Source organism: Balaenoptera ricei, chromosome 1, assembly GCF_028023285.1.
Source record: "Balaenoptera ricei isolate mBalRic1 chromosome 1, mBalRic1.hap2, whole genome shotgun sequence".
Taxonomy (NCBI): domain Eukaryota; kingdom Metazoa; phylum Chordata; class Mammalia; order Artiodactyla; family Balaenopteridae; genus Balaenoptera; species Balaenoptera ricei.
The window spans coordinates 8399863-8427275 of record NC_082639.1 but is presented as its reverse complement, the minus strand read 5'-3'; the positions used below and the strand labels follow the sequence as shown (position 1 = coordinate 8427275).

Below are 27413 nucleotides of genomic sequence, written 5' to 3'. Positions count from 1 at the left end.
ACCCATGGCCCTTCTCTGTCCCTCCTCTCCTGCAGGTCCATCTGTCTTGTCTGTGTTCCCCTGTGGTGTTCCCAGGGATCCTCCCCTTCAGATCAAACAAAGACAGGCCCACCCTGCGCTTGAAATTTCAACAAGTATATGAATGACATTTTTATGGCTTGCATCAGGCTTCAAGCATTTACCCACTGAGCAGACTGATAAGTGACCTGGTGATACTGGGTCACTTGGAAAGTGAGAAGCCTTCTGCAGAAGCCTGGATTTCAGTCTCTTGTTCTCCCAGTGGGGAACTGGGAGGCCAAGTGCCGGTGGTCACGTGGCTGGCTGGTGCCTGAAATGGGATTGGACCTGGATCCTCTGACTCAGAGTTCAGCACTTGTTTCAGTAATAAAAACCGTCGTGGAGCATGTGTTGTGTGCCAGGCCTGCCTTCAGGGATTTGTGTCTATTGACCCATCCTTATGACAGTATGACTTTTAGATAAGGAGACCAAAGTCCAGGGGAGGGAATGGCTTGTCTGAGGTCCCATGGCAGTGAGCCAGAGGATTTCACCCCAGGCAGGCGAGCTCCAGAGGCTCTGCCACCACACCAAATAGAAGACACTAGAAAAATAGCACATCTTTATTGAACACTTATTCTGAGTGTTGTATGTACATCATCTCATTTTATCTTCTTGGTACCCAAGGAGGGAGGTGCTGGTTTAGGAGTCCCCAGAACCAACCTCTCTTTTGACATCAATTTTTTTTAAATGAATTTATTTATTTATTTATTTATTTATTTATTTATTTATTTATTTTTGGCTGCGTTGGGTCTTCGTTGCTGCATGCGGGCTTTCTCTAGTTGTGGCGAGCGGGGGCTACACTTTGTTGCGGCGTGCGGGCTTCTCATTGCGGTGGCTTCCGTCGTTGCGGAGCACGGGCTCTAGGTGCGCAGGCTTCAGTAGTTGTGGTACGTGGGCTCAGCAGTTGTGGCTCGCGGGCTCTAGAGCACAGGCTCAGCAGTTGTGGCACACGGGCTTAGTTGCTTCGCGGCATGTGGGATCTTTCTGGACCAGGGCTCGAACCCGTGTCCCCTGCATTGGCAGGCGGATTCTTAACCACTGCACCACCAGGGAAGCCCATTAACATCAACTTTAAGTTCAGGGGTCCCCAAGACCACCCTTGGTTTAGTCATTCATTAGAAGGATTCATAGAACTCGGAAAAGCTGTTATAGTCATGGTTCTGGTTCATTACAGTTAAAGGATACAGATTGAGATTAGCCGAAGGAAGAGGAGCACAGGGCAGAATCCAGAACAGATCCAGGTACAAGCTTCTAGACATTCTTTTCCAGTGGAGTCATGAGAACAGAGCTAACTTCTCCCAGCAATGATGTGTGACAGTATGTCAGGGTATTGCCAACCAGGAAAGCTCACCTGAGGCTTGGTGTCCAGAGTTTTTACTAGGGGTCAGTCATGTAGGCATGGCTGACCCCCTGTGTGGCTGACCTCAGTCTCCAGCCCCTCCAGAGATTGAGCTGATACCACAAGGTTCAAAGCCCCCCACCATATATCACATAGATAACACAGACTATCCTGTGTGGTCCAAGGCCCCCAGGGAGACAAAGACACTTATCAGGTGAGATATTACAAGGGCTTAGAATTTACTTCCCAGGAGCTGGGGGCAAATGGCCAAACCTTTCTGTGGGCAAGGTTAATCCTTTATTGAACATATGCCCATTTTGCAGAAGAGGAAATGGAATCTCAGAGAGGTTAAATAACTTGCCCAGGTCACACAGCTAGATCCAGGATCTGAAACCTGACAGTCCAACCCCAGGTCCCCATGTATCTTGTGCTCTTCCTGGCAGCTTTAATGTCTCCACTGAGAGAGAAGTTAATCCAGGAGTTAAGATTTTTCCATCTCCCCATTTCTCTATTTGTCAGATAAGTCATGTCTAGAGTATATTTAATTTAAGATCTCCTCTATGCATTAAGGAGGCCTGGGCAGGGCTCTGTTTGGGGAATTACATCATGTCCAACAAGATTCTATATTGTTTTTCCTGTGTGGTTACAGAAAACTGTACTGTACTTGGAATGAAAACACATATTTAACACTTATTTATCAGGCACTGGGCAAGGGTTTGGGGTGCTATGGTGAGTAAGTTGGACACAATTTATACCTTTTCATGGAGCTTATATTTTATGGGTCGGGGAAAGAAGGTAAATAGAAAAATCACCAGGCCATTACTTCTTCCATCATTCCCTGTCCCCTGGGCAGGCTAGGCTGCAGCTAAAACCATTTACTGGAGGAATATTTACTAAGCAGCTACTCTGTGCCAGGCACTGGCCTTGGGAACAGAGAGTGAACAAGATAGATACAGTCATTGCCCTCCCCGAGCTCGTTTTCACTTGACTGAGAGACAAGCTTATCTGTGCTTATCTTCAGTCAACTGGGAGAAATATGCAAAAATCCTGTGAACCACTAGATAACATAAGGTCCAACAGAGATGTGAGCCAGGAAGGAAACAAACACAAAGTCAGGGTAGAGAAGAGATGGGAGTGGGCAGGGAGGGCCTCCCAGAGAAGCTGACATTGAAGCTAAGACCTCCTGGATGAAGAGGAGCCAGTCATGTAAAGAATGAGGAACAGTGTTTCAGGCAGAGGGAACAGTATTGCGGAGGCCCTGAGGTGAAGATAAGACCGGCTTGGCTGGAGTGTAGTGATGGAAGAGGACAGAGAGGTGGGCAGGGCTGCGTGGGCTGTGAAAGTGTTTGGATTTTATTCCAAGGGCAGTGGGGAGCCATTGAAGAGTTCTGAGAAGGGACTGACATGATTTTATTTACTTTTTTTTTTTTGGCCGCTCCATGTGGTTTGTGGGATCTTAGTTCTCCGACCAGGGATCAAACCCGTTTCCCCTGCAGTGGAAGAGTGGAGTCCTAACCAGTGGACCACCAGGGGAGTCCTTTATTTACACTTTAAGATCCCTCTTGGCTGCCATCTGGGGTGGATTGGGGGTGGGGAGCAGAGGTGAAGATAGGGTGTCACCAGGACACTGCACACTGCCTCTCACCTCTGGCTGCGCCCACTAGCCGGAGTCCTCAGCTGAGTTGCAAAGCTCCAAGAATGCCCTGGTTTCCCCCTACTTCACTTTTATGAGTTGAGTGACTTGTAAACAAGTTCCTACTCAGGGCCAATTCATACCTTTAAACTGCACATGCCTATCACGTATCTGTGCTGGACAGATTCAGCCCAGAGCCCCCATTTTCTCCAGCCTCCTTGTGGGAGGCTGTGTCCACAACAATGACCCTGAGGCCAGCCAGGGGGCAGATGTACTTCTCATACTAATAGAGGAACATCACATTGAGTTCAGTATTGATTCAGGGTCATGTGCGTTCTAGTGTTTATTCGATTTCTCTGACACCCTAATTTATTGACTATGAGCTGGAAAATGATGGTAGGAATGTTTAGGCACCGGGTCCTGCTGCTCCGTGACTCTGTACAAGTCCTTTAATCTCTGGGTGACAGTAATTATCATTGTAAGAGCTGTCATCTTTAGGCACCGCTCTCTGTGATGAGCACTCCGTGAAGATCATTGTGTGCATGACCTCATTCAAGTCTCATACCCACCCTGTGAAGTTCTATCACCACCGTCATCACCATTATCACTACCATCATCATCACAATCATCACCATTGTCACCACCACCATCACCATCATTACCATTATCACTAACATCGTCAGCACCACCATCACCATCATCACCATTATCCCACCATCATTACATTTTCACTACCATCATCACCATCATGACCACCACCATCACCATCACCATCATTACCATGATCACTACCATCATGACCACCACCATCACCATCATGACCACCACCATCACCATCATCACCATTATCCCACCATCATCATCACCATCATTACCATTATCACTACCATCATCATCACCATCATCACCATTGTCACCACCATCATCACCATCATTACCACCACCATCACCATCATTACCATGATCACTACCATCATCATCACCATCGTCACCAGTATCTCTACCACCACTGTGACCGTCATCACTGCCATTGTCATCATACAATCAATTTACAGGAAGAAACTAAAACTAAGGAACTGGTACACACACACACACACACACACACACACACACACACAGAACAGACCCAGGTGCTCTGACTCCAGATCCCTGTTACCATTAAGTCACATTGTTCCCCGTCTCCCCCTGTAAAACATAGTGGTGAGATTTAATGACCGCTAGGATCTTGCTACTCAAAGTGTGGTCCCTGGACCAGCAGCATTGGCATCACCTGGGAGCTTGTTAGAATTGTTGAATCTCAGGCCCCACCTTGGACCTACCGAATCAGAATCCATATTTTAAAAAGACCTCGAGGTGATTTGTAGGCACCTGAAGTTTGAGAAGCTGCACCCTAAAACATATCCCCTCTGACACTGCTGTGACCTCTGCATGGTGTAAAGGGTCTTTCTCGTTGTGACAGTATGACTCCTTTGTGCCTCTTCCTAACCATTCCATTGAAGTAGGGCTCGGAGGAGAAGTATTTTCTTATTCGACAGACAAGGTTGAGTGCTTCTGCACTACATGTCCTATGGGTCCCAGGAGCCACATGGAGGGTTTGAGGCAGTGGCTGAGCAGATCCTGCACGTGCCAGGTAAGGGACAGTTGTTGTCTGGGCAGGGCCTTCACCTAGTCAGAGACACCTGTATGTATACCTCACCCAAGGGCCTTTGCACTGCCTTTCCCCTGCCAGGAATGTTTCTCACGGCTGGTTCCTTTCTGTCACTCAAATCTCTGCTCAAAGGCTGCCTCCCCAAGAAGCCTTCCTGACTCTCCATCAAAAGTAGTCCCCACCCACTCCTGTCACAATCTTATCCTGTTGGCGTCTCAGCATTTATTACTTAAATGATCTTAAAATTATCTTCTACAATGTTCACCTGCTGTCATCTTCGCTCCCCTCCAACAGATGGGCTCCGTGAGGGCAAGGCCCATGTGTTTCTGGTTTATTCCTGCATCTCCAGAGCTGAGAACACAGCCTGGTACTTAGTATACACTCAATAAATATTTGCTGAATGAACGAACAGCCTGAAGCTCTTAGAAGAAGTGCCCATCTGGTGCCAATATGTTTCACAATCTAAATTACCCAGAAAAATAAACGGATGATTTATTTTATTTATTTTAAAAATATAATTATTTTTTTTTAATTAATTAACTTATTTATTTTTGGCTGCTTTGGATCTTCCTCCCCGCCCACGGGCTTTCTCTAGCTGCAGCGAGCGAGGGCTACTCTTTGTTATGGTGTGTGGGCTTCTTATTGCAGTGGCTTCTCTTGTTGCGGAGCACGGACTCTAGGCGCGTGGGCTTCAGTAGTTGTAGCACTCGGGCTTAGTAGTTGCGGCACACAGGCTCAGTAGTTGCGGCACTCGGGCTCAGTAGTTGTGGCTTGCGGGCTCTAGAGCGCAGGCTCAGTAGTTGTGGCACACGGGCTTAGTTGCTCCGCAGCATGTGGGATCTTCCCGGACTAGGTCTCGAACCCGTCTCCCCTGCATTGATTGGCAGGCAGATTCTTAACTACTGCGTCACCAGGGAATTCCCGGATGATTTATTTTAAAGGGATTATTCATACACACTTGAAGTAGGAAGCCATCTTATGCTTAGTGGGGGAATTGTGCCCCGAAAATAGCAAAAACAGGGGCATAGTATCATGGGAAACTTTCAGCCATGGGCTTGCCAACAGAAGAAGGGGGGATGGGTACAACCAGATGGGTACCTGGAACCTTCCAGAAGGAACAAGGATAGCGATGTGTAACTTGTCTGCTTCCCTCTGTGCTCTCCATCAGGCATTGCAAAACAGGCCCACAGAATACCTCTTGTCTTTTGCACAAAAAGAGAGAAATTGAGGAGAGGGGCTTTCCAGTCTCTCTCAGAGACTAGCAAAATCTCCCCGGGCCCCTGTTCATTCTGGAAATCCTTAAGGCACCCTCTGGGACTGGTAGAGCCTAAATCTGTCCTGGGAGGGTCAGCTGCCCAATGGCCGGCCAGCCCGCGATGCTTTGGGAGCGGCATTTACGTCTTAAAAGGCCACTTTTCGAGGAGAAATGCTGTGGATACATTAAGCTGTCGCCCGTTCTTCGGAGAGCCATTATTAATGGAAAACAATAGATTAATAGTTTAAAAACGCTTGTTCAATAAGTAATTTTTATGACTCTGGATAGAGCTCATTAAACATTTCTGTGTGTTATTATAAAGAAGTTTTAAGCGTAAAATCATAAAGTCAATAATCAGAGAATTAGTCACAGCGGCCAGCCACAGGCCATTAGTTTTAGGCGCTGTCAGAGACACCTGTGGCTTTCGCGGATGAGTTTCCTTTTCACACGGCCTTGCTGGCAGCGCCAGCAGCGCCAGGTGGGGCTGGAGAAATGACAGTGCCTGCTGCCTTCCATAAACTTGAGGGGACAGCAAGCAGGTGTGAGCAGCGGGGTGACAGGCAAATATTTACAAAGTGCAAACGTGAATGCAAAACTAAAACGATCCAGGTCAATTTGCACATCCAGGCTAAGACACTTTATTTCCCCAGTGATCTACCTTTCAGAGCTTCCCTCTGCCAGAGGCAGGGCCGTGATCGCTTGCTAAGATAGAGGTGGAAGCTGCCGTGCTTTTAAAAGAAAAGCATGTCACCAGAGAATCCCCTCCAGAAAGGCTTCCAGAGCTGTTTTTTGAAATAACGCATTCATCTCCTATCAAGTACACAACTGAGTCAAGCATTTGAAAAAGAAACCATGAGCTTTTAAAAATGACTTAAAAAAATCATGACAAAGCAGTATGCGATAATTATGGAAACTAGAGAAAATCCAAAGGAGATAATGAAAATTACCCATAATCTCTCTACCCAGAGACAGTCCTCTGTATATTTCACTCATTCAACAAATATTTATTGACAGCCCTCTATATGCCTGACTGCTCAAGGCACCAAGGATGCAGCGATGAGCAAAACAGACTCCCTGGCCCCATGGAGCTGACCTTTGGGTGGGGGGACATGAGCCTTAAATATAACAAATAAGGTTAGAAGGTATCAAGTGCTACAGAGAAAGGAAGCAGGGCCATAGGATAAAGCAGGTCAGGGTGGGCCTCACTGAAAAGGAGACATTTTTTTTTTTTGAATTTTTGAATTCTATTTTATTTATTTTTTTATACAGCAGTTTCTTATTAGTTATCTATTTTATACATATTAGTGTATATATGTCAATCTCAATCTCCCAATTCATCCCACCACTCCCCGCCCACTCCCGCCACTTTCCCCCCTTGGTGTCCATACATTTGTTCTCTGCATCTGTGTCTCCAATTCTGAAAGGCAACATTTTTGCAAAGACTTGAAGGAGGTGGGGGAGTGAGCCATGCAGGTATCTAAGAGAAGGAGTTCCACACAGAGGGCACAGCCAGTGCAAAGGTCCTGAGGCAGCACTGGCATGCCTGAGAAATGGCGGGAAGACCAGTGTGGCTGGAGCAGTGCGGCTGGGAGGGAGATGAGGAAGTGGGAGAGGAGGTCAGGGAGGTGAGGGGGCAAATCATTGGGGCCTGCAAGGACTTTGGCTTTTCCTCGGAGTGAAAAATGGGGAGGTTTGAACAGAGGAGGCACATGAGCTGACTTAGTTTTGAACAGGATCCCGCGGCTGCTGTGTGGAGTGCAGACAATTAGGGGCGAGGCGGGAAGCCAGGAGACAAGGAGCAGGCAGCTGCGGAAACCCAGGACCAGAGTGGGGAGAAGGGGGAGGATTCTAGATGTATTTTGAAGGTAGAACCAATGGGATTTCTTGTTGGGGTATACCTTTCCAGACTTTTTCCTATTTCTGCTGTTTTTAATCTATTACCAGTAAGGAGCTTCTAGGCAGAGCAGCCTTTCAGTTTCTATCTGGGTGTCTGAGATTTCCAACCTTGCAGAGAAGTAGCCTGAGCAAGCTCAGCCCATGTTTCTGTCCTCCTCTCATTACAGGGACCTGCAGGGCCCCCCCCCTACAGCCTAGATTCTTTTCCTGCCAAATGTGGCTACTTCCTGAGTCACAGTCCTGATGGTAATTTCATTTTTCAAGCCTGATACTTCGCCTTCTGCACGCAGAAGGAAGTGGGTTTGGGAAACATCAGACTCAATGATGTCTCTTGAGAAGCTTGCATTCTGGGAGACACAAGGAGCTCAGCGTGAGCTCAGGTGTCCAGAAAGGGAACACTGTCACCCTTCCTCCCCATGAAGTCAGCCGAGGGAGAGGGGTGAGACCAGGCCCTGCCCTCTCGGAGTTTATGGGCACAGATCTCAGAAGACTGCTGAGGTTGTTAACCCAGCTCAGATGCTGCCCCCTCCGGGCCTGGAGACTCCTCCAGGCCTCCAGGCGGTCTTCCTAATAGCTGATCACTCCTCCTCTGTGCATTGTACCTGCTTCTACCTTGGCACCTGCCACCCTGATTAATAACAGCTGCTCACACTGCATCTCCTGCTAGATCTGCAGTGCCTTTGGGGTAAGGGAGTCCCCCCCACAGTGTTTGCCTTAGGGCCTGGCACACAGTAGGTGCTCAGTGAGGTGAGTAAATGCTGATTGACCATGGAGCTGACAGAGCATAAGCCCAGGACCCCTCAGTCGCATGGCCCATTACATGCCTACAAGACCATATGACTCTGTAAAATTTGCAAAAGTAAAATATTTTCATATTCTTTTTCTTAAAGAGGTCCTTCTCCCAAATTGCATGAGCTGCAGGCCCCATACAACATGGACCCCATCCAGGGAAGCAGGTTTCAAACCTGGGGTTGGAGGGGTGGGCTCATGCCAGTCAGAGGGGGAACTGATGCTTCTTTGGGGGCCAGGAGGACAAGGAGCCACCCTGATTTAGGCAGCGGCTGATGGCCTGGGGGCTGGAGGGTTGCAGCTCCCTGGGCACACCTGTTGCTTTATTCCACCGCCTGGCCCCCACGATGGTGTGAACTGCTCCACGGACCCTCATGTTTTCCTCTTCTCTTTTTCTCCTTACCTCCGTTTCCTCTTTCCTTCATTTCTTTGTCTTCCTCCCTCAATCCAGCCCAGAATTTCTACCGAGGGGGTTGTGGTCCATCGTGGGGGAGAAATTTCAGGAACTATCCTCTTCCTTCTCTTTCTCTTCCTTTCTGCAATCACCCTCCTCTTTGACGTCCCCCACCTCCCACCCCATCAATACACACTCTTCTCAGGCCCCACCACAAAGCCTCGAATTGGGTTCATCCTCTGTGGCTGAATGAGGTCAGCCCCAGCATCTCCTGTGGGACCCACTGGTTTGATATCTTTGAAGCTCCATCTGGCACATGATGCAATGAGCCAGGCAGTCCCAGAGTGGCCACATGCCTTTGGCTTAGTTATTTACCTCCTCTGAGCCTCAACTGCTTCATCTGTAAAATGGGAATAAGAAAGCCTACCCTATGGGATCTTTGTGAGGATCGAGGGAGACAAGTTGTGAGCAGATGCTTGACACCTGTCAAGGGATGTTCAGGCACAAGCTCCTGTTCTGTCCAGACAGGTTGGACCTTCCTGAAATCCACTGGCCCTGAGGGCTTCCCTGGTGGAGGCTGAACTGCTGGATTCCAGAAGCTGGACCCAGGTTTTGATCCCCGGCAGCCTCAGCTCACTTCCTATCCTCTTCCATGAGAACCACCCAGCTTCCAGTGGGTTGATGTTAATCATATTTGCTGTGAATAGTCACTGACCTATAATTGCAGCCTATTAACTGTGTTTTCCTCTTTCATTTGCACACAGGAATTTTGTCCTACTTCTAGAAAGCAAATTACAGGTTGGAAACCAGAATATTTCAAAGGGGAGGTGAAAAGGTTGGAGCAGAGTGACTGCTACATAATGAAGTGTCCAGTGATTGCGTCCAGGCTGGGTCAAGAGAGTGTCCACTGCCGGCCCACATTCATTCAGCTAATGGGCTCAGAGGCCTGGGTGTGGGAGTAGGGGTTCCCAGGATGGGCTTCTCTCCAGAGGCCGTGGTTCCTGAGCTTCAAGATGTGGCCGGGCCCACAGGTGGCAGCTGGAGGTGCCGCGTGGCATGGCTCTTCTGCAGACATTCGTGGGCCCTGGCTGGATGCCCGGGTCCGCTGGGCTGTTGTCTGAGCAACCTGGGAAGAGATGGGATGGAGTGGGAGTGGGGCTATTAAAGGTTCTGAGCTAATATTCTCCACTTCCCATCGTCGCTGGCACTGGGGACAGTGGGAGGACGGGATTATCACCAAAGCTGCAATATTATGTCCTTGTGTTCTTTTTCTCTCCATTGAAAAAAGTTGCCAGGTTGCATGCTCCTTCTTGACCTGGGTAGTGCGAGGAATTATAGACTTTTAGTCATAAAAGTGCCTCCGTTACAATCAGGTATAATGTCTCCATTTTAAAGATCAGGAAACAGGAAAGGAGAAATGAAAAGAGGAGTTTGGCACAAAAAGCCTGCTAATGACAATCACCATTCACGCAACAAGCATTTATTAAGCACCTACTATATGCCAGGTGTTGTGCTGTTGCTAAGGGAACAGATTTGAATGAGACGTGGAGCCTTTGCCACAGGAAGGCTTTATAGCTGTGTTCTCATCTGGTCTGAATTTTCAAGCAGGTGTGTCTGGCAGGGAGCATCCCCGGACCACGGCTCAGAGGACCTGAGCTCCTCCAACTCTGAGCCCAGCTCACTGCTGTCTTGGGCCCATGGGCAGACCTCTCTGAGATTCCTTTGCTTCCCAGTCTTAAGGAGCGGGGGCAGAGTGGCAAGGCTTCGTCTGCCTACTTGCCTTTTTAGTGGCACAAGTGGCCACACCAAGCCTGGTGCAGGTCCTCCTAAGAATCGCAGGGTCAGACCCCAGGATCCCCAAGCATTGCCACCAGCGCGTTCCTTTGACATTCCGGCGCTGGTCACTCCTCCCTCTGCACTGGGCCTGTAATTTTGGGAGCTGCCGCCAGGCGGACGGCGTTGCTGGTGTCACGCGACATTGGGCTGAGTGACTGAGAAAAGCAGGACCCGCTCCCGGCCCTGGGGCCTGCTTTATTTCCAACCACCTGCCTTTGAAGCCCGGATACCCGAATCCCAGCATCCTTCACCAAGCGAGGTATGGGCGTGTGCGGTGGCCCCAAGTCCCAGAGCACAGACGCAGAGAGGTGGGCAGCAAGTACTCAGCAGGAGACAGGTCTCCGCAGCCCTGGCCCCCCTCCCCGCCACCCCCTTCCTCCCCCCCCCCACCGAGAACCTCATCGAATTGACTGATTCATACCTGGTGACTTCTGCAGCCGCGGCTTCCGTGTCTGCACCTTGAACTTGCATTAAGTTTTAATTAAAGCCGTTTCACCGGCCTTGCCCTTGGCTAAATGCAGCTATGGGCACAGGGCACATAGATATTTAATATTCTGCCTCTCCCTGCTGAAAGCTCAGGGTGCCCAAGGGTGTACCCGAGCCGTGCCCGCTCCCAGCGATCCGCCGCACTCGCTTAAGTGTGCCCACAGGCCCCGAGCGGGAGGCCGCGCAATAACTATTCATTGCCCTGGGTTAAGTGTGCCCAGGGGCGCCCGTAAACTCAATGCGGTGATTAGCGATTGCTCCCAGGGAAGGCTGCCCGAGGTCCTGCGAAATGTCCTCGGCCCTAAATATAGCCTCCGCGTGGGGCCTTAAAGGGCCGTGCGTTTTTGCTTTGCTCTTGATCTGTCTTCTCTTCCTTCTTGGAGCAGAACTGTCTCCCTCTTCAAAGTTCAGCCTCCGGGGGGCTTCCCTGCCTTCCTCCAGGTTGCAGTGGAGGACAGGAGTGGAAACGATGGGACAGCTTTGGTGGTGGCAAAGGCAGATGCCGAATCCTCTCCATCCTCTCACCAAAGCTCAGGCATCTGTCCCATTCCTGCCCCTTCGCCCCGCAAGTGAAGGCAGCACCTCCAAAGACAAGGAAACAGCCAGCCTCACTCAAGGAGCTCCCCGTGGGCCATCGTGAGCCTGCTGCCAGGAGGGGCTCTCAGGGCCAAGGAGCAGCAGGGCTGGGGAGCAGAGAAGGCTGACATGCCTGGGGTCTCCTCCCGGTCCCTTTCGCTTCTTTCTGCTGCAGGGAGCCCCTATCTGTCCCTCCGTATGGAGGAGTGGGAGTGGTCTTGGATGGGGGCATCATCAAGGCAAATCAGTCCCCTCTGGCCTCATTCCTCCCCACACTGTACAGGGAGGGGTGTTGGTCAGATGATCTCCGAGGGGCCCTCGGCTGGTCTGTGACTCCTTCCTTGTGCCGAGACTTCCCTGCCAAGGTCTGAAGCAAATGCAAAGCGGAGTTTGGAGAAAGCAGAAAGAACTGAGAGAAGGGCAGGGTGGAGGGTGTGGGCTGCATCAGAAGCTCCAGGAAAGGTGCCCAGCCCACACCATCACCTTCCCCTCATCTGTGCATTTCTCAGATGACCATCTGGGAGAACGGTCCCCCCGTGGCGTGGCTGCGAGGTTCACAGGCGGTACGGTGACCGACCATCCCAGTTTGCCTGGGCCTTTCCTGTTTTGGCACTAAGTCCCAGGGGGACCTGCTCAGTCCCCAGGAAACTGGGATGGGTGGTCACCCCAAGTTCAGTGCCAGTGGTGAAAGTGTCCGCCCTTGGAAGCCCTCCCTCCACCATTGCTTTTTGGATCTGAAAAGGAAAGAGAAAGGGCGAGGGAGAAATGGGTGAACTCGGGAGAAAAACAAGGTGGGAGGACTGGGAGATGACCATCCCGGCCACACACCTGCGCTCTTGGCCTTGCCAGCTGCTCCCGGGACCCTAGCCGCCCCCTTGGCCAGGCCCAGGGTGGCAGCTGAGGCAACGACATTTCCCTGGGTCTGTTGACACTGGAGTCTCAGAACATAAATGATTTTCTTGTCTTAATGAGCAAACAACCCAGCCGTGTGGCTCTCTCGCCGGCCTCCTGCTGGGGTAATTGCCAGCGCTTCTGTGCTCAGACAGAAATGTTTACTCTCACCTTCGCTTACTGCTTTGCCAGGAGATGTTGCTTCCTTTTGGTTCTGCAGGTCTCCCTGCCCCTACCCCTGGGAAGCACCAGTGGACACGTAGGTGGGTCAGGAGCAACTTTCTGGAAGGTTCTGCCAGGCCTGGTGCTTGGGGACACCCTGAGGCAGGAGGTTTTGGTTTCTGTTCTCCTTTGGAGCGTTGGTGGACAAGGCCAGCTCTGCTGGGCTCGTGTCTCGGCAGCCGAGGCTGGAAGCATTCCCTGGTGTCCTGCAGGCAGAGGCCATCTGAGAAGAAATCTGAGGAGGGGTCCCGGCTTTGGGTTGAAGGCCTCTGAGGTCTTCCGCTAAGATTCTCTCTGCACAGTCTCCAGTGATGGGGAGCTCATTCCTTTGCAAGACCACCTGTTCCCATATTGCCCAGCTGTTTCCCCAAACTTTCCTTCTGCTGGTCCTCTGTTCTCCGCAGCCCCCCGGAAGGAGCCGGTCCCTTCTCCATTTCACAGCCCTTTGAATATTTGAAGTCAGTGAGCTTTCCCTTCCTCAAGTCTTCTCCTGAATTCCTCTTGCTAGTCCTCCTAGGATAGGGGCCGGGGGCCCCTCTCTGTCCCCCTCCCGCCCTCCAGGCACCCGCCTTTATTCAAGGCCCCGATGGCCAGTGTCCCTCTGGAGCATTGCAAAGGGAACCGAGGCCAGGACTCAGGCCGGGCAGCGTGTGGGTCACCCTTTGGCCTTGCTAGTGGGGGTAACGGCTCATTGGATCTTTCAGCCCCGTGGCGCACCTACCACGTGCCCAGCGCTCCTGCCAGGGGTCTGCTTCCCTGGAGCGTAAGGAGTGTAAATGTCCAGGTTGCCTTCCTCCCTCGTGGTCCTGCCTATTCTCCCCTTGGCCCTGTCACCTTCCTGAGTGTGCCCTCAAGCGCGCCTTCTCCTTGACCCCCTAGCGACCCCATCTCCTTGGCCAGACTGTTTATGATTACCTCCTGTTTGTCCAGACCCCGTGGCTGCTGTGCATCGGAGGGGAGCCGGTGGCTTCTCTGGGGGACACCAGCCTGATGGGATCATCAACAGCACGATGATCAGCGTGGACGTCACCGCCACCACCCTCACCATCCAGAGCCCAAGGCAAGACCCTGTCCAGAGGCAGGAGGTCAGTGGTGGGCAGCAGCCCTACCAGGCGGGGAGCCTCAAGGCGTGGCACCCTCGGGGAGGCCCTGGAGAGCAGTCTGCCGGCACTCCAGTGCCGATTCAAATGTCCACCTGGAGACCGGACAGATTTAGGCAGGCAGCTTCGAAAATTGGGCCCCATTAGCGTCAAGCGCTCCGCGTGGCAGATGAGCGGCTCCTGCAATCACGCATTCAGCTCGTCGTCCTGATCGTGGTGGCAGGAACGTAATTACCATCTCTTTAAATAGCCCAAAGTTGCCGTGGAAGAGAAGACGGCTCACATGACATTTGCTCCGAGCTCGCTTTCCTGCTAAAAATATCCCGGCTAAATAATATATCCTGGTTGCATTGGAACAACAGTCCCTGACCTGAGCTCCGGGACCCTTGGGGGTTCAGTCCACAGGCTGGTCCGAAGGTGGGAGGGGGGGCCCTGTGGAGGGAGTTTGCTTCTGGAAGGAGCAGTTTCGGAGGCCACGGGGAGACAATCCTGCCTCAGCAAGCGTTGCACACCCCACAGGGCTCCTGCTGCTTATGGCTTGTCTTTAGGAGCCGCTGGCCCACGGGGTGAGACCCAAGAGGGCCCCCAATGCCCATCCTTTCCGGCTACATCGCCCTCTTGTCCCTTTTGTGTTCCTCCCTCCTCTGGCACCTTATGTCCGTGGTCCCACCCCACCTCGCCTCTTCTTAGCCCCAACCTTGGCCATGCGTTCCTGAACTGCTTGGGACAGAGAGACCTTGGCTCTTTCTGGCAGGTACAAGTGTGTGTGGAGCAGGGGTGGGGTGTAGAGAGTGGATGAAAAGTGGAATCATCCACTTTTCCAAACCCGAGGTCTTTGAACTCCTGGGAAATCCCAAGATGGCCTCCAGGGGGTCCGAGAACAAAGATGAGAGAGGGTCTGCGGTCTTCATCAGGCTCTTGAGGGCTCCATGCTCTGACAGAGGTTGGGACCCTTGATCTAGACCCTGTATGTGTTAACTATTTCATTCAGCTTGGGGTGTGATACAGAGAGGCCCGGAATCTGGAAGACCACTTCCTCCCTCCGGGGAATTTAAATTCTAAGGATCTCTGTATGCAAAGTTAGGTACATCAAAGACTTCATCCTGAGTGGGTAGATCTGAGATGACTAAGACTTGACATTTGTATAGCATTTTATCATGGACGAGATTTCATGATGGGACTCTGGGGAGTTTAGGGCATTGGGGACGGCCTCACCAAGCCCCCAAACATCCCTTTCCTTATTCATAATGCTTGAAATCCTTTTACTTGGAGACAGATGCTTTCATTTAGCCACTGCAGAGCTGGCTTTAAATGCCCCTGTGAGAGGGCTGACACAATGAAATTCTTGCTAAAGTGTAAACAACTGATACAAGCTTTATTTCTTAAGAGCAGCTTTGGTAATGGAAGGGGCACCAGGCTAGGTCACCGAGCTGAAGACAGTCTTGGCAGAGACATTTCTGCAACTTCCACGGGCAGCCCCGCTCTCAGCATCTGCTTCCTCACGGGTCTTTGCAAACGGCGGGATCCCCAGGTGTTTGGGGATGGCCTTTCCTTCTCTTCTGCATCAGTGCAGTCACGTTCCAGCCCAGGCAGTGATACCAAACACCGAGTAATCCCATGTCACCAATCCCGAAAGTGCCGGCCACCCACGGGTGTGGCCCCTGGCTGAGGTCCTGTCACCACCCTTTCGTCCACGTGCCTGCAGAGTGTGTATTTTTCTGTGTCACGCGTCCTTCCCCATTCCAGTGTCATCCCAGCCAGAGACGGAGGTCTTGTTCACATCCCAAAGCAGAGACTGGATCTGGTCAAAAGAGGTTCTTACTTGGAGGAAAGCCTGAGCCTAAAATTCCTGGATCCCCCAGTTCCTTACCTTCACAGTGACCGAAAACAGGGACTTTGCGGCGGTCGGTGTCCTGGCGGCTGGGGTGATCCAGGTCCAGGTCAGGGTCTTGGTGGTGGCATTGGCTGTCCTGCCCCTTCTGGAGACCCCTTATCCTTGGGCCACTGATGCCATGTGGAGTCAGAGACGTGACAGCAGAGCTGTGGAGCCAACAGAAAATGGACCTTTGCCACTTATAGCCCGGAAGCCTGGCACTCTTGCCAGGGTGGCCCCATGGGGGGGCAGCCACAGGACACAGGATGCACCCTGCCACACGCGACTAACTCCTCGCTGCCCCACAGCAATGCCAGGAGGCCCAAGGAGCTCTGGGGACGCAGACTTTCTATAGGGTGGTCCTGAGCCTGGGATTTGCCGAGGTGGCCGCCCCCATCCTCTGGACGGCGGAGAGCTCCTTCCAGGGTGTGGGTGAGAGTCACGGTGAGGGTGTGCCTGCCGACCCTGCCTGTGGTTCTTCCTCCCATGACAAGGCTTCCTTTTCCCCGGCCTGACAGGTCCCACACCCAACCCGGGTAAACGATGGTGTCAGGCACACTGGTTGGAACTGGCCGGGGAGCAGGAGGGCTGCGGGAGCTAGGCGGAGTCAAAGTGCTGGGGAGGGGGCGGGGGACACATCAACTTTCTAGCTAGCTGCAGGACCTGGGCGACTCACTTCACCTTGTTGAGCCTTAGTTTCTTCCATCTGCAAAATGGAAATAGCCCGGGACTTCCCTGGTGGCGCGGTGGATAAGACTAAGAGCTCCCTATGCAGGGGGCCCGGGTTTGATCCCTGGTCAGGGAACTAGATCCCACATGCGTGCCGCAACTAAGGAGCCCGCATGCCGCAACTAAGGAGCCCGCCTGCCACAACTCAGACCCGGTGCAACCAAATAGATAAATAAATATTTTTTTAAAAGTGGGAATACCGCTACCTGTTGTGAGGACTGGAGATGATGGAGTTAGGAGCTCAGCAGAGTTCCTGGCACAAGAGGAGCCACTTCTGTTTCGATCGTCTAGCAACCTGCGTGGGCTCCAGTTCCACGGGTCACCTACTGCAGGGATCCCCAACCCCCGGGCCGCGGCCTGTTAGGAAGTAGGCCACAGAGCAGGAGGTGGGCGGCGGGCGAGCGAGCAAAGCTTCATCTGCCCTTTCCTCATAGCTTGCATTACCACCTGAACCATCCCACCGCCTTCCATGGAAAAACTGTCTTCCGCGAAACCGGTCCCTGGTGCCTGAAAGGTCGGGGACCGCTGGCCTACGGCACAGAGTAGGCTCCTTGACAAGAGCACTATGCGAGGCCACTTATTTCTTTTTCTTTTTTTTTTTTATTGGGGTATCGTTGCTTTACCACTTATTTCTTAACCAAGACAAACCCTCCTCTAAACGTGGTGTGTGTCCTCCGTGCCAGGATGCTGGGATTCAAGTCTTGAAAGGCGTTTTTGGTGAAAGCACAGCTACCAGACAACCTGGTATTCACAAAATCACTGGGAGCAGAACGCATTGAAATACAGCATAAGGAAATACACATAATTCACAAATGATGTCGATCACTTTCATCTTCGACTTCCTAACTGTCCTCAATAGAAGACAGACGCAAAGGAGATTTAACTCAGATGTTAATAGTGCAAGAATGCCCCGTTACCAGGATATGATGTTTCGGTGCTGCATAAAAATGTAATTATATTCAGAACTATATTTAAAGATTAAAAGGGGGACTGCCTACCATCCAGCCCCAAATTCAGAATTAGAAACAAAGGAAAAGGCGGGGCGGGGATGAGTTCTAACAGTCTGCTAAAAATGGAAATGTTTCCTGAAAGTTTTTACACATTTCGGCTGTTTTTATTTTAACAGTTTCCTGCAGCGATGACATTGATTTTGGAAAGGGAGGGCCAGAACTTTATCCAACAAATATTCGCTAAGCATTTGCTGTGCGTGAGGCCCCGTGGGAGGGAACAGAGGCCGCCAGATTCGGTCCTTGCTTTCAACTAGTGGCCTGCCTGGAAGGGGAGAGAAGCAATGTCCAGAGAGTTGTAACGGAGGGCAGGCGGCCTTGAGGGAGACGCCAAGGAGCAGGTGACCTTTGTTCTGGGCTTTGAGGAGAGGGTACGTTCTTGGTAGGGACGTAGTACATAAAATACAAAAATAGCTGGGGCAACAGCAAATAAGAACATTTTAGAAAGGCGTTTTGGCCTCTCTGGAAAGATTTACACGGGGAAAGAATGTTCTCTTCCTCGTTTTATTAATTTCATATCAGCAGCCAGAATTAACCTCTCCCTTCCCTGGTTTCCAGCACACCTTCCCTGCACCTCCCCTGCAGCTTCTAGGTCTTTCTCTTCTTATTGTTAGTGGTACATGCTCTTGCCTCTCCCTGTGGTCTATGAGCTCCTTGCCATCAGGGGCCGTGCCCTATTCAGCATTTTACTCTTCATGGGCCTTATCATACTGCCTTGCCCTTGGTAAGCACTTAATACATGCTTGTTGGATTGAATTTTCACCAGGTTTTTTTTTTTTTTTTTTAAGCCAGGCTTTGGTTTAGGTTATTTATTTATTTTTTGGCTGTGTTGGGTCTTCGTATCTATGCGAGGGCTTTCTCTAGTTGTGGCAAGCAAGGGCCATTCTTCATCGTGGTGCGCGGGCCTCTCACTGTCGCGGCCTCTCTTGTTGCGGGGCACAGGCTCCAGACGCGCAGGCTCAGTAATTGTGGCTCATGGGCCCAGTTGCTCCGCAGCATGTGGGATCTTCCCAGACCAGGGCTCGAACCCGTGTCCCCTGCATGGGCAGGCAGACTCTCAACCACTGCGCCACCAGGGAAGCCCTCACCAGGCATTTTTAAAAAAATGTTTTAGACAAAGAACATTTCTCTGGGATAATATGTGGCGAATATGTTGGAATATTAGGGCACCAGGATTGCCTAAGCACTTGGTGGTTACAGATTTTTAAAAATCTCCTTCCTCTCCACCAAAAAGTGATTAGAACCTGTGGGAGAAATCCTAATTATGTAAGGTTGGAGGTATCAGGGGCAGTGGAGGCAATGGAGAGCCCAGCCTGAGAAGAGAAGCCAAGAGGGTGGTTTAGCTACCGCTGTTTTACATTGTAAAGCAGGGGTTACTGGCAAAAATTCCTCTAGGGGTCAGGTAGGGAGTGTAAAGGAATGAGGGTAAGAAAACCCATGGCCCAAGGGTGGGATGACAAAGCTCAGTGTAGGAGCCAGTGGGGAGTGGTGGGGACTCCAGTAGTGAACTGGCAGCCACCAGACCCCTTCTTTTTTTTTGTTTTTGTCTGCATTGTGTCTTCGTTGCTGTGCACGGCTTTCTCTAGTTGCGGCGAGCGGGCGCTACTCTTCGTTGCGGTGCGCGGGTTTCTCATTGCGGTGGCTTCTCTTGTTGCGGAGCACAGGCTCTAGTCACCCAGGCTTCAGTAGTTGTGGCACGCGGGCTCAGTAGTTGTGGCTCGTGGGCCCTAGAGCCCAGTCTCAGGAGTTGTGGCGCACGGGCTTAGCTGCTCCGCAGTGTGTGAGATCTTCCCGGACCAGGGCTCAAACCCGTGTCCCCTGCATCGGCAGGCGGATTCTTAACCACTGCACCGCCACCAGGGAAGTCCCACCAGACCCTTTTCAAGAGAGTAGTCTCATTTAAGTGGAGCCGATTCCTGCCTTGTAGAGAGGCAGGCCAGTGTGGCCAAATCTTCTGACTTTCCAGGAGAAGCTGGAAAATTATAAAATTTTGTCAGTTAATTTTAAAATATTTAAAACCCTCTGCAGGCCAAACCAAACATGTCTAAGGGCTATATTTGACCCGTGAGCGAGAATTTGCAACTGGGGGTGCATTTTTGCCTCCCGGGGGGACATTTAGCAATGTCTGGAGACATTTTTGATTGTCACAACTCACGGGGACGCTACTAGCATGTGGTGGGTAGAGGCCAGGGATCCTGCTAAACATCCTGCAGTGCACAGGAGCCGTCTCCCCGACACAACAAAGAATGATCTTGCCCAGGATGTCAACGGGGTCGAGGCAGAGTCTGGGTCTGTGTGGTTCCTGGGGCTGGGCTGATGGATTTGGCCTCAAAATAGGGAATGGCTCAGAGACGACACCGGCTGGTGGCATCAAGCAGAGGCAGAGAGTCAGGGACAGGTGCTCTTTAGAGAAAACCTGAAATTCTGTGATTCAATTTCAGAACTAGGGACTTCCCTGGTGGTGCAGTGGCTGGGACTCCACGCTCCCAATGCAGGGGGCCTGGGGTCCATCCCTGGTCGGGGAACTAGATCCCACATGCATGTCGCAACTAAGAGTTCACATGCCGCAACTAAGACCCGGCGCAACCAAATAAATAAATAAAATAAAAATTAAAAAAAAGAAAAGAAATAGATTTTGATGCCTGCATGATCTCAAAAAGGACTCCAGGTCAAAGGTCTGTGAAATTCAGCCAAGGAGGACAGTTCCTAATCCGGTGCTTGAACTTGACCTCTAAAGCCTCTATTTCCCCATCTGTAAAAAGGGGACCCATGTGGCCCCTCCAGCAGGGTGTTGGGAGGATTCTGCTCCCTTAGGAGAAGGACTGACCTCTGCTTCCTTTCTGGGAGGTTTAGGACGGGAGTTGTCTGCCTCAACTGCCATGCTGAGGACCACTCCCCAGCAGGAGCCCCTCCAGGAGGAATACCATCTGCTGCCTTTTCCCAGTTCCAAACTGCAGGACCAGCTGCCTTTGGAGGCCTCGGGGAAGGGTTTTCTCAGAGTTTCACTCACTAGCCTTCCCGTGGACCGACCAATGGAAGTCCCTCGCCCTGACTTCCACCCACGGTTTCCCTTGAAGGGCGCATCCCCACGAGGCATCAGTGGACCCAGCCAGGCACGAGGCCCCTCTCTTTCACCACCATTCTACCAAAGGGAGTCCCACTCAGACCTCCGGCCATGTCTCCTCTTCAAATTCCGACCATTCCCCAGAGAAAGCGGGGCTCCCCGAGAGCTCCCACCTGAGCGCAGCCCAGCTGTCTCGCCTGGCTCACGGCCACGCAGGGCCTTGGGACCCGGCACAAGGAGGTGGAGGGGAGGGCCCGCGGTGGTGCACACAGACCGGAGGGAAACCGAGGCACGCTTCAAAGGAGCTGGAGCCCAGGAACCAGGCTGGAGCCCAGGAGCCAGGCTTGGAGAACCAGCCTGAGGTCGCAGCTGCCACAGGCCTTTCCCCGGGCTGCCATCCTCAGGGTGGCCGAAACCACATCCTTTTATTTCTGATGCTTTTTCTCTCTCCACTGTTCTCTCGCTGAAGAAGGGGCTTGGACCTTTTCTGCGAACAGCCAAACCTGCGGAAGAAGGTGGACATCTACTGGCTTCCTTTTTCCCTTTCCCAGAGGATCAGCTCCCCCAGGGAAAGCGGGGTGACCTGGACCCCCTGCCTTCAGCTGCACTGTCCTCAGTGTCCATAGTAGTTGTCCAGTCTTCCCGCCCCCTGGGCCTGGACCATGCCTTTGTCCTCAGATGTCTCGTTTCCAGCTGCCTCTCTGGGGGTCCCAATAGTCTCAGGCCATCTGTTACCCTAAGTGGCAGTCTAGGCCTGAGCAGAGCCCCGCCTAGCTACCAGGAAGTCCCCTCCTACTGGAAGGCTGTCACAGGGGGACGTGGCTGCCGACCAGCCCATGCGGGGGCCCTGGCAGGCCAGCAAGGAGGTCCAGCCGTTGACAAAGCCCTTGGTGACCAGCCTGGCTGAAGAGGAGCTGTGTTCCCGCGGCTCCCCTGGAGAGCCCCAGGAAACATCCTCCAGAGCGGAAGCTGGGGGGCCACCCAGGGAGGGGCCAGAGGGCACCTGGGCCTCTCATTCCCAGAACCAAGTCAGGACCTGGAGGGGACTCGCCCTCCTTCTGGGGATGGATGCCACAGCACTGCCCCAGTGGTGAGTACTTCCAAGGTGTGGTGGCAGCAGGCCCCAGTGGCCGTCTGAGGGCCTCAGGACCGGAGCGCAAGGGGAGGCACAGGGAGGGCCCAGCCGCCCCCTGCCAATTCTTACTGCTGAGCAGCTGCCAGCAGAGTGCAGCTCCCGAGAGCCATCCGGCCTCCGCCTCCGAGAAGCCCACTGCCTCATTTGTGGGAAAGTCATGTAGAGCCTGAGGCCTCAAGTCAGCCTGTAGCTGGCCAGCGGAGCAGGCTGAGACGGGGGCCACACACACGTCCAGCAACCTCAGAGCCTGCGGGCTCCCACAGACGTTTCCTCACCCAGCCTGGCCGAGCCTAGAGACCCTTTCACTACTGGCCAGGGTACCCCCCGGCAGGAGCCAGCAGAGCCCACACTGGCAACCAGCCTTGAAAGGCACAGGCCTCCTGAGCTTCAGAACATCATGCAGGGGCTTCTGAGAGACCCCCTTGCTGGGGTGTGTCCTGGGAGCACCCCAGGGGATGCCAAGTGTGAAACAGCGCGGTGGGCAGCATTGGGGCATGCCTCCCACCCTCTTGGACTGCCCACGAGTGCAGGCCCCAGCGTTTCTGTTCTTGCCCTTTCGCTGTTAAATGTGTGAGGCGTGGGGGAGGGGAAAGTTTGCAGGCTCTGCAGCCAGGCTGCCGTGGTTCAAGGCCCAGTCCTTTCACTCTTTAGCTGTGTGACCTTGGGCAAGGCACTAACCTCTCTGTGCCTCAGTTTTCCGATCAGTCAAATAGGGGGTGATACTAGTTCTTCCCAATGGGTCTGTTTAGGGGCAAGCAAGAAGATGGACACAGGCCTCTAGCTCAGAACCTGTGAGCCATTCTTGAGGTCATTACTGCTGCCGTCCTGGCAAATCAGAGAAGCTGAACAGCTGGGCTCCCAGACCCAGGCAGAGGGGATGTTTGCTTATTCCAGGAGAGCATGGAAAGCCTTCAGCCATAGTTCAGACATCTTTCTGAGAAGGTAGGTGGTGATAAGATCCTATGATGTGAGAAGCCCTCTCCCCTGGGCCCCAGGGGGCCATGACCCCAGGTCTCTAAAGAACCCCCTGAGTGTTACTGCTTTGTTTTCATGACTCACCACTCCCTTCCTCTGGTTCCCATGGCAGCAGCTGGTACCCTGCTGGCTTGGACAGCTCCGGTGACCCCTGTTGACCCCCAGGGATGCCAGTGTTCCCGTGCTCCCTGGCCCAGAAGCCCAGCTGTGGCCTGAGCCAGAGTGGTACCCAGTGCTTCCCTGGAAGGGTAGCAACCCTACCCCCACCCCCAGGCCGGCCCATCACTAGAAGAGGGATTTGAAACACAGCCAAGAAGAAGAGGCCTTCGGCAACGCCCGGAACGTGAAATAAATAAATAAATAAATAAATAAATAATCAGGGTTGTCTTGGCTGATGAACGGTCTCTGCCTCGAGGACGACTTCTCCCCCTGCCCACCCCCCTCCTTCCTCCTTCTCCAGGCAGATCCATCCCAGGCAAAAGCTTAATAGCCCCATTTAAGGCTTTTCCTTTTCACCACAGAATTGAGCTGCTCCTGCCATTACGAGGTTTTCAGCTTCTCTCTGAAATCAAATTACTGACTCCATTTAATTTTTTAAAAGCTCGGATGATTTCCTTTCTTGAATCGGAGCCGTGACTCCAAGCCCGGCCCCCTCCCCATCCCCCTGCCCCGCCAGGCGTTTCCCCAGGATGGCCGCCCCCATGCCAGGGCAAGCCTGACACCTAGAGGGGAAGCCAGCAGGAGGAGGACCAAGCCTCTGACCGCTGCCTTGGACACCTGACTGGGTGGCCTGGACTGGTGAGGAAGGAAGGCCTTGACCTCCTCTAAGCCTGGATCAGCTCATAGGAGCCCGTGGCTTCGGGGCTACAAGGTCTTCAGAGGCTGGTGGGGAAGTTGTTTAGAAGTCCAGCGCTGAGGTCGTGGGCTTACCATTGGCTGGTTCCCCGGATCACTTGCCTTTCCGTAGAGCGTCTCCTGGGCCCCACGGCTCGGTTACGGAGCGCGTCCTCTGTGCAGACACCGATCCAGCTTGGAAGGGAAGGGTGAATCGGACAGAGACAGGCCCACGTGCTCGTGTGTGAAGGGGCAGGGAGACTGACAGTAAACACACGCGTGGATGTTTTCACACCAAGTGCTCTGAAGAGTCCTAAACATGCAACGTCGGTGGGGGCAGGTTGTGGGCTGCTTTGGGTGGGATGGTGGGGACGACCCCCCCCCCCCCCGAGGAAGTAAATCTGGAAAGGGCTGGGGCAGGGGTATCTGCGCAGAGGCACGGCAAGTGCCAGAGTCCTGGGGAGGGTTGGAGGGACTGAAAGACGCCATCCGGCAGGAGGAAGTGGAGGGGACCAGGGGCCTGCAGGGCCTGAAGGCTGAGGTAGGAGCCCAGCTCTATTCTGGCTTTAAAAGGCTGGACAACAGAGGCACAAGAACAGCAGCAGGGGGGCAAGGTGGGGGGATGAGAGGGGCCCCGTGAGGAGTGACTCCAAGCGTTCCCTGTTGAGGGCTTGTGCCGCTCCTGCCCTGCACCTGGAGGACTCGATGGAGGCGGCTGCTGGTGGTGTTCGAGACGTGTCACATCTACCCCAACACCAGCCTGCGGCGTTTCAGCTAGGAGCCAGTCTCTGTCTCAAGTCTGTCTCTCCTCCGCCCCCAATCACCTCTTCCCCTCTTCGTCTCTGCAGAGACACTCAGCTTGGGGACTTCGTAGACCAGGGGCGCATACCCGCCCCAGAAAGTCCTGCCAACCAGGCTGACCCTTTACCAATCCCGCTCACGTTTAACCACCCGCGCCCTTGGAGATGAGACGCCAGGAGTGGAGTTAATGAAATCGCCTGCCTTTACCTGGCATAGATGGCTCTTCACCCCCCAGGCGGGCGGCGATTTGCAAGGCTGAGAGGGTCTGGGCATCAACTGCTCTGGGCACTCTTCCCAGCTCAGCGTTCCGCGCAGCTGGAACAAACCACTTTTCTTCTCTTCCTTCCCTTTGCTCCGCTCCGCCTCGGCTCAAAACCCGGACAGTCGTGTTTAATTAGAAAGTGATCGGGGTTCTCCGGAGGTCTCCTGTTCTGCCTCAACACGGGACAACCCCAGATCTGTGACCAGGGCTCCGGGTCCGCCAGGGCCTGGGTGGCTCCTGGGTCTGACCCACAGTCATGCGTACACGTGCGCCAGTGTTTTCTCTGCCCTGGGGACCTCCGGTTTTCCTGTTGAGACCTCCCCGGTCGGTCGTGCAGTCATTTGTTTATGGCTGACAGCTGACACGTCTGTGATCAGTGAAATGCTGGCAGAGAGCAGCTCTGCCACTCCCGGTCAGTGGCCTGCCGGCTGGGATCTCAGGCAACCTGGGATTTGGGGGTAATTAGAAATCGGGGCCCCACCTCTCCCCTGCAGCTTGGACCCTCAGCATTCCCCACAAGACTCTGTGTGTCGAGTCCAGGGTCTGTGATGCGTTTATTGTCCTTCTCTCCTGTTACAGGGGACAGCCAGTGGTCCAGTTTCCCTTTTTGGGTTTTCCGCCTTGAGCACAAGGCCAGTTTTCACGCCCTGAAACATCCAGGCTCCTTGTTTTTCCCTCGTTGAAGGTCTCGAATTTCCAGATTTTAGATGCTTCCCATGTCAGACCTCTTCCATCACAACACGCTCTTTCAGCCTTAGCTGCAAGTCTCTGTTGGGTATTTGAATATTACTTAAAGTGGAATTGGAGTCGTCAATTTAGTAATCCTCCAAATTACTGCGTAACCAGAGAGGCATCGTGGTGGGAAGCACTTTCTTCTGGGTGTCCTGCCCAAGCTGTGTGACCTTGAGCTAATCAGTTCACTTCTCTGAGCTCCTGCTTCAGCATGGGGTTTTTGGAAACAGGAGTAGTTGGCCAGGCGACCTCCGCTCTAGGGTGATGTGGGGGTCAGCCCCTGAAGATGACAAGTCAAAAGTCTCTAACGCAGCTCTGAGAGAACCCCTCACCCCGGAGGGTCCATCCTCCCCAGCTCAGCCCACCTCCTGACACTCCTGCTGTTCGCAGGTCTGGTCTCTGGGGGTGGGGCTGCCGGAGACATCAGGCCAAGCCAGTGTGGGGGACAAGATGGGGTGATGTGGACTGATGCTCATTCCCATGGAGCTGGCTACAGCCCAGCCCCACCTGGCACCACAGGTGACCTCCCACCTGCTCCTCATTCCTCTCCTGAGGCCCAGGCTGAGCTGTGTCACATCCCGGATCTCAAAAGCCTCGGAACGGTGGTTCTCAAAGCGGGGTCCCCGGAGGAGCTGCATCAGCTTCACCCGAGAACTCGTGAAACATGCAAACTCTTGGACCTACAGTTCCAGAAACTCACGGGGTGGGACCCAGCAATCTGTGTTTGAACAAGTCCTCCAGGTGATTCTGATGCACATGGCAGTTGAGGACCACTGCCTGGGAGAACCTGGGCCAGGGACGCCCCCCAGAGTCAGAGAATTCCTCTGCCTTCATGCAATAGCAATACTTGCACTTCTACAGCGTCCAAGTACTTTCCACCTCCTTCTGTTCACGGCATCTAGCACCATCCCTCTGGGGAAGAGAGGAATTGTTCTTCCCATTTTACAGACCAGGAAACTTGGCCTTACCCAAGGGCACACAGCTAATAGGAGACACAATCAGGGCTCAAACCCTGGCCTCCTCATTCCAAGGCCAGGGCTCCCTCCTGGACACCTTGGGTTTCTGCGGCTCCTTAGACTGAAGGAATAAACACATGTCCATTGGCGAGAAAGGAAATTCCTCCTTACAGCCCCCTCTCCCCAATTTCCAGCTGCAATCCCAAGAGAAAGCATCCAGGAAACATAAATTTTGCCTGACGGCTGAATAAGAGCTCTGAAAGGAGTTACACGTCAAGGAGATGGGACTTTATTTCTCAATGAAATAGCCTTTTTATGGTTGGAATAAAAGTGCCAGCAGGAGCCTAATGCCAGGAAGTAGTGAGCACATTTGATAAGCTCCTTCAGCCAGGGGTGGGGCAGCCCAGGAGGGGGTGCCGGAGAGCGGGCCCCATGTTTCCAGATGCGTGTTTCTATTTAGGTTAGAGCCTGGAGGCTCCTGGGGTCCCTCTCGTGGACCCTGCAGCTGGAGACGGGCTGACCCTGGACCAGGCCAGCTCCTTTGCTCAGCCGCTGGGTCCTGAGCGGGGCTGCAGTGTGGAGAGCAGGCAGCAGGGGGCAGCATAACCCACCGTTCCAGCCGGGAGAGTGGGCGCTGTGTGGGGGGGCAATGGCAGGGGGGGTCTCAGAGGCTTAGCCCTCAGAGGGGGTCAGCAGCAGTCCACTCCCCCTTACCCTGGTCCTCTTCCTCCTCCCTGGGCCCTTCCCATCCTCAGCCCCTTCGAAGGACAGTTTGTCACCCTTACCCTGCCTGCAGACCCTGCCAGACCCAAATCTTAACTGGGGTGGGCGTGAGTGGGGGGTGGGAGTGTCTCCATCCCCATGCCTACCCTCCGGCCGGTTTCTAGAAACTTCTCCAAGCTTGGCTTTGGACCTGATTAACC

The 27413-nt window shown here is 53.1% G+C and overlaps 1 protein-coding gene across 1 annotated transcript; it reads left to right on the top strand.

Annotated features, from left to right (window-relative positions):
• The first annotated feature begins 9856 nt into the window (after positions 1 to 9856).
• C1H1orf127 (chromosome 1 C1orf127 homolog) lies at positions 9857 to 24517 on the top strand. The gene is given in 16 exon segments (XM_059894092.1): positions 9857 to 9961; positions 10043 to 10055; positions 11000 to 11106; positions 13953 to 14033; positions 14036 to 14268; positions 15869 to 15973; positions 15975 to 16062; positions 16304 to 16489; positions 18044 to 18072; positions 20585 to 20719; positions 20809 to 21157; positions 21513 to 21597; positions 21600 to 21785; positions 21788 to 21885; positions 22262 to 22407; positions 24439 to 24517. Coding segments are annotated over 16 exon segments (2010 nt in total). The 5' UTR covers positions 9857 to 9871.
• Positions 24518 to 27413: the final 2896 nt, after the last annotated feature.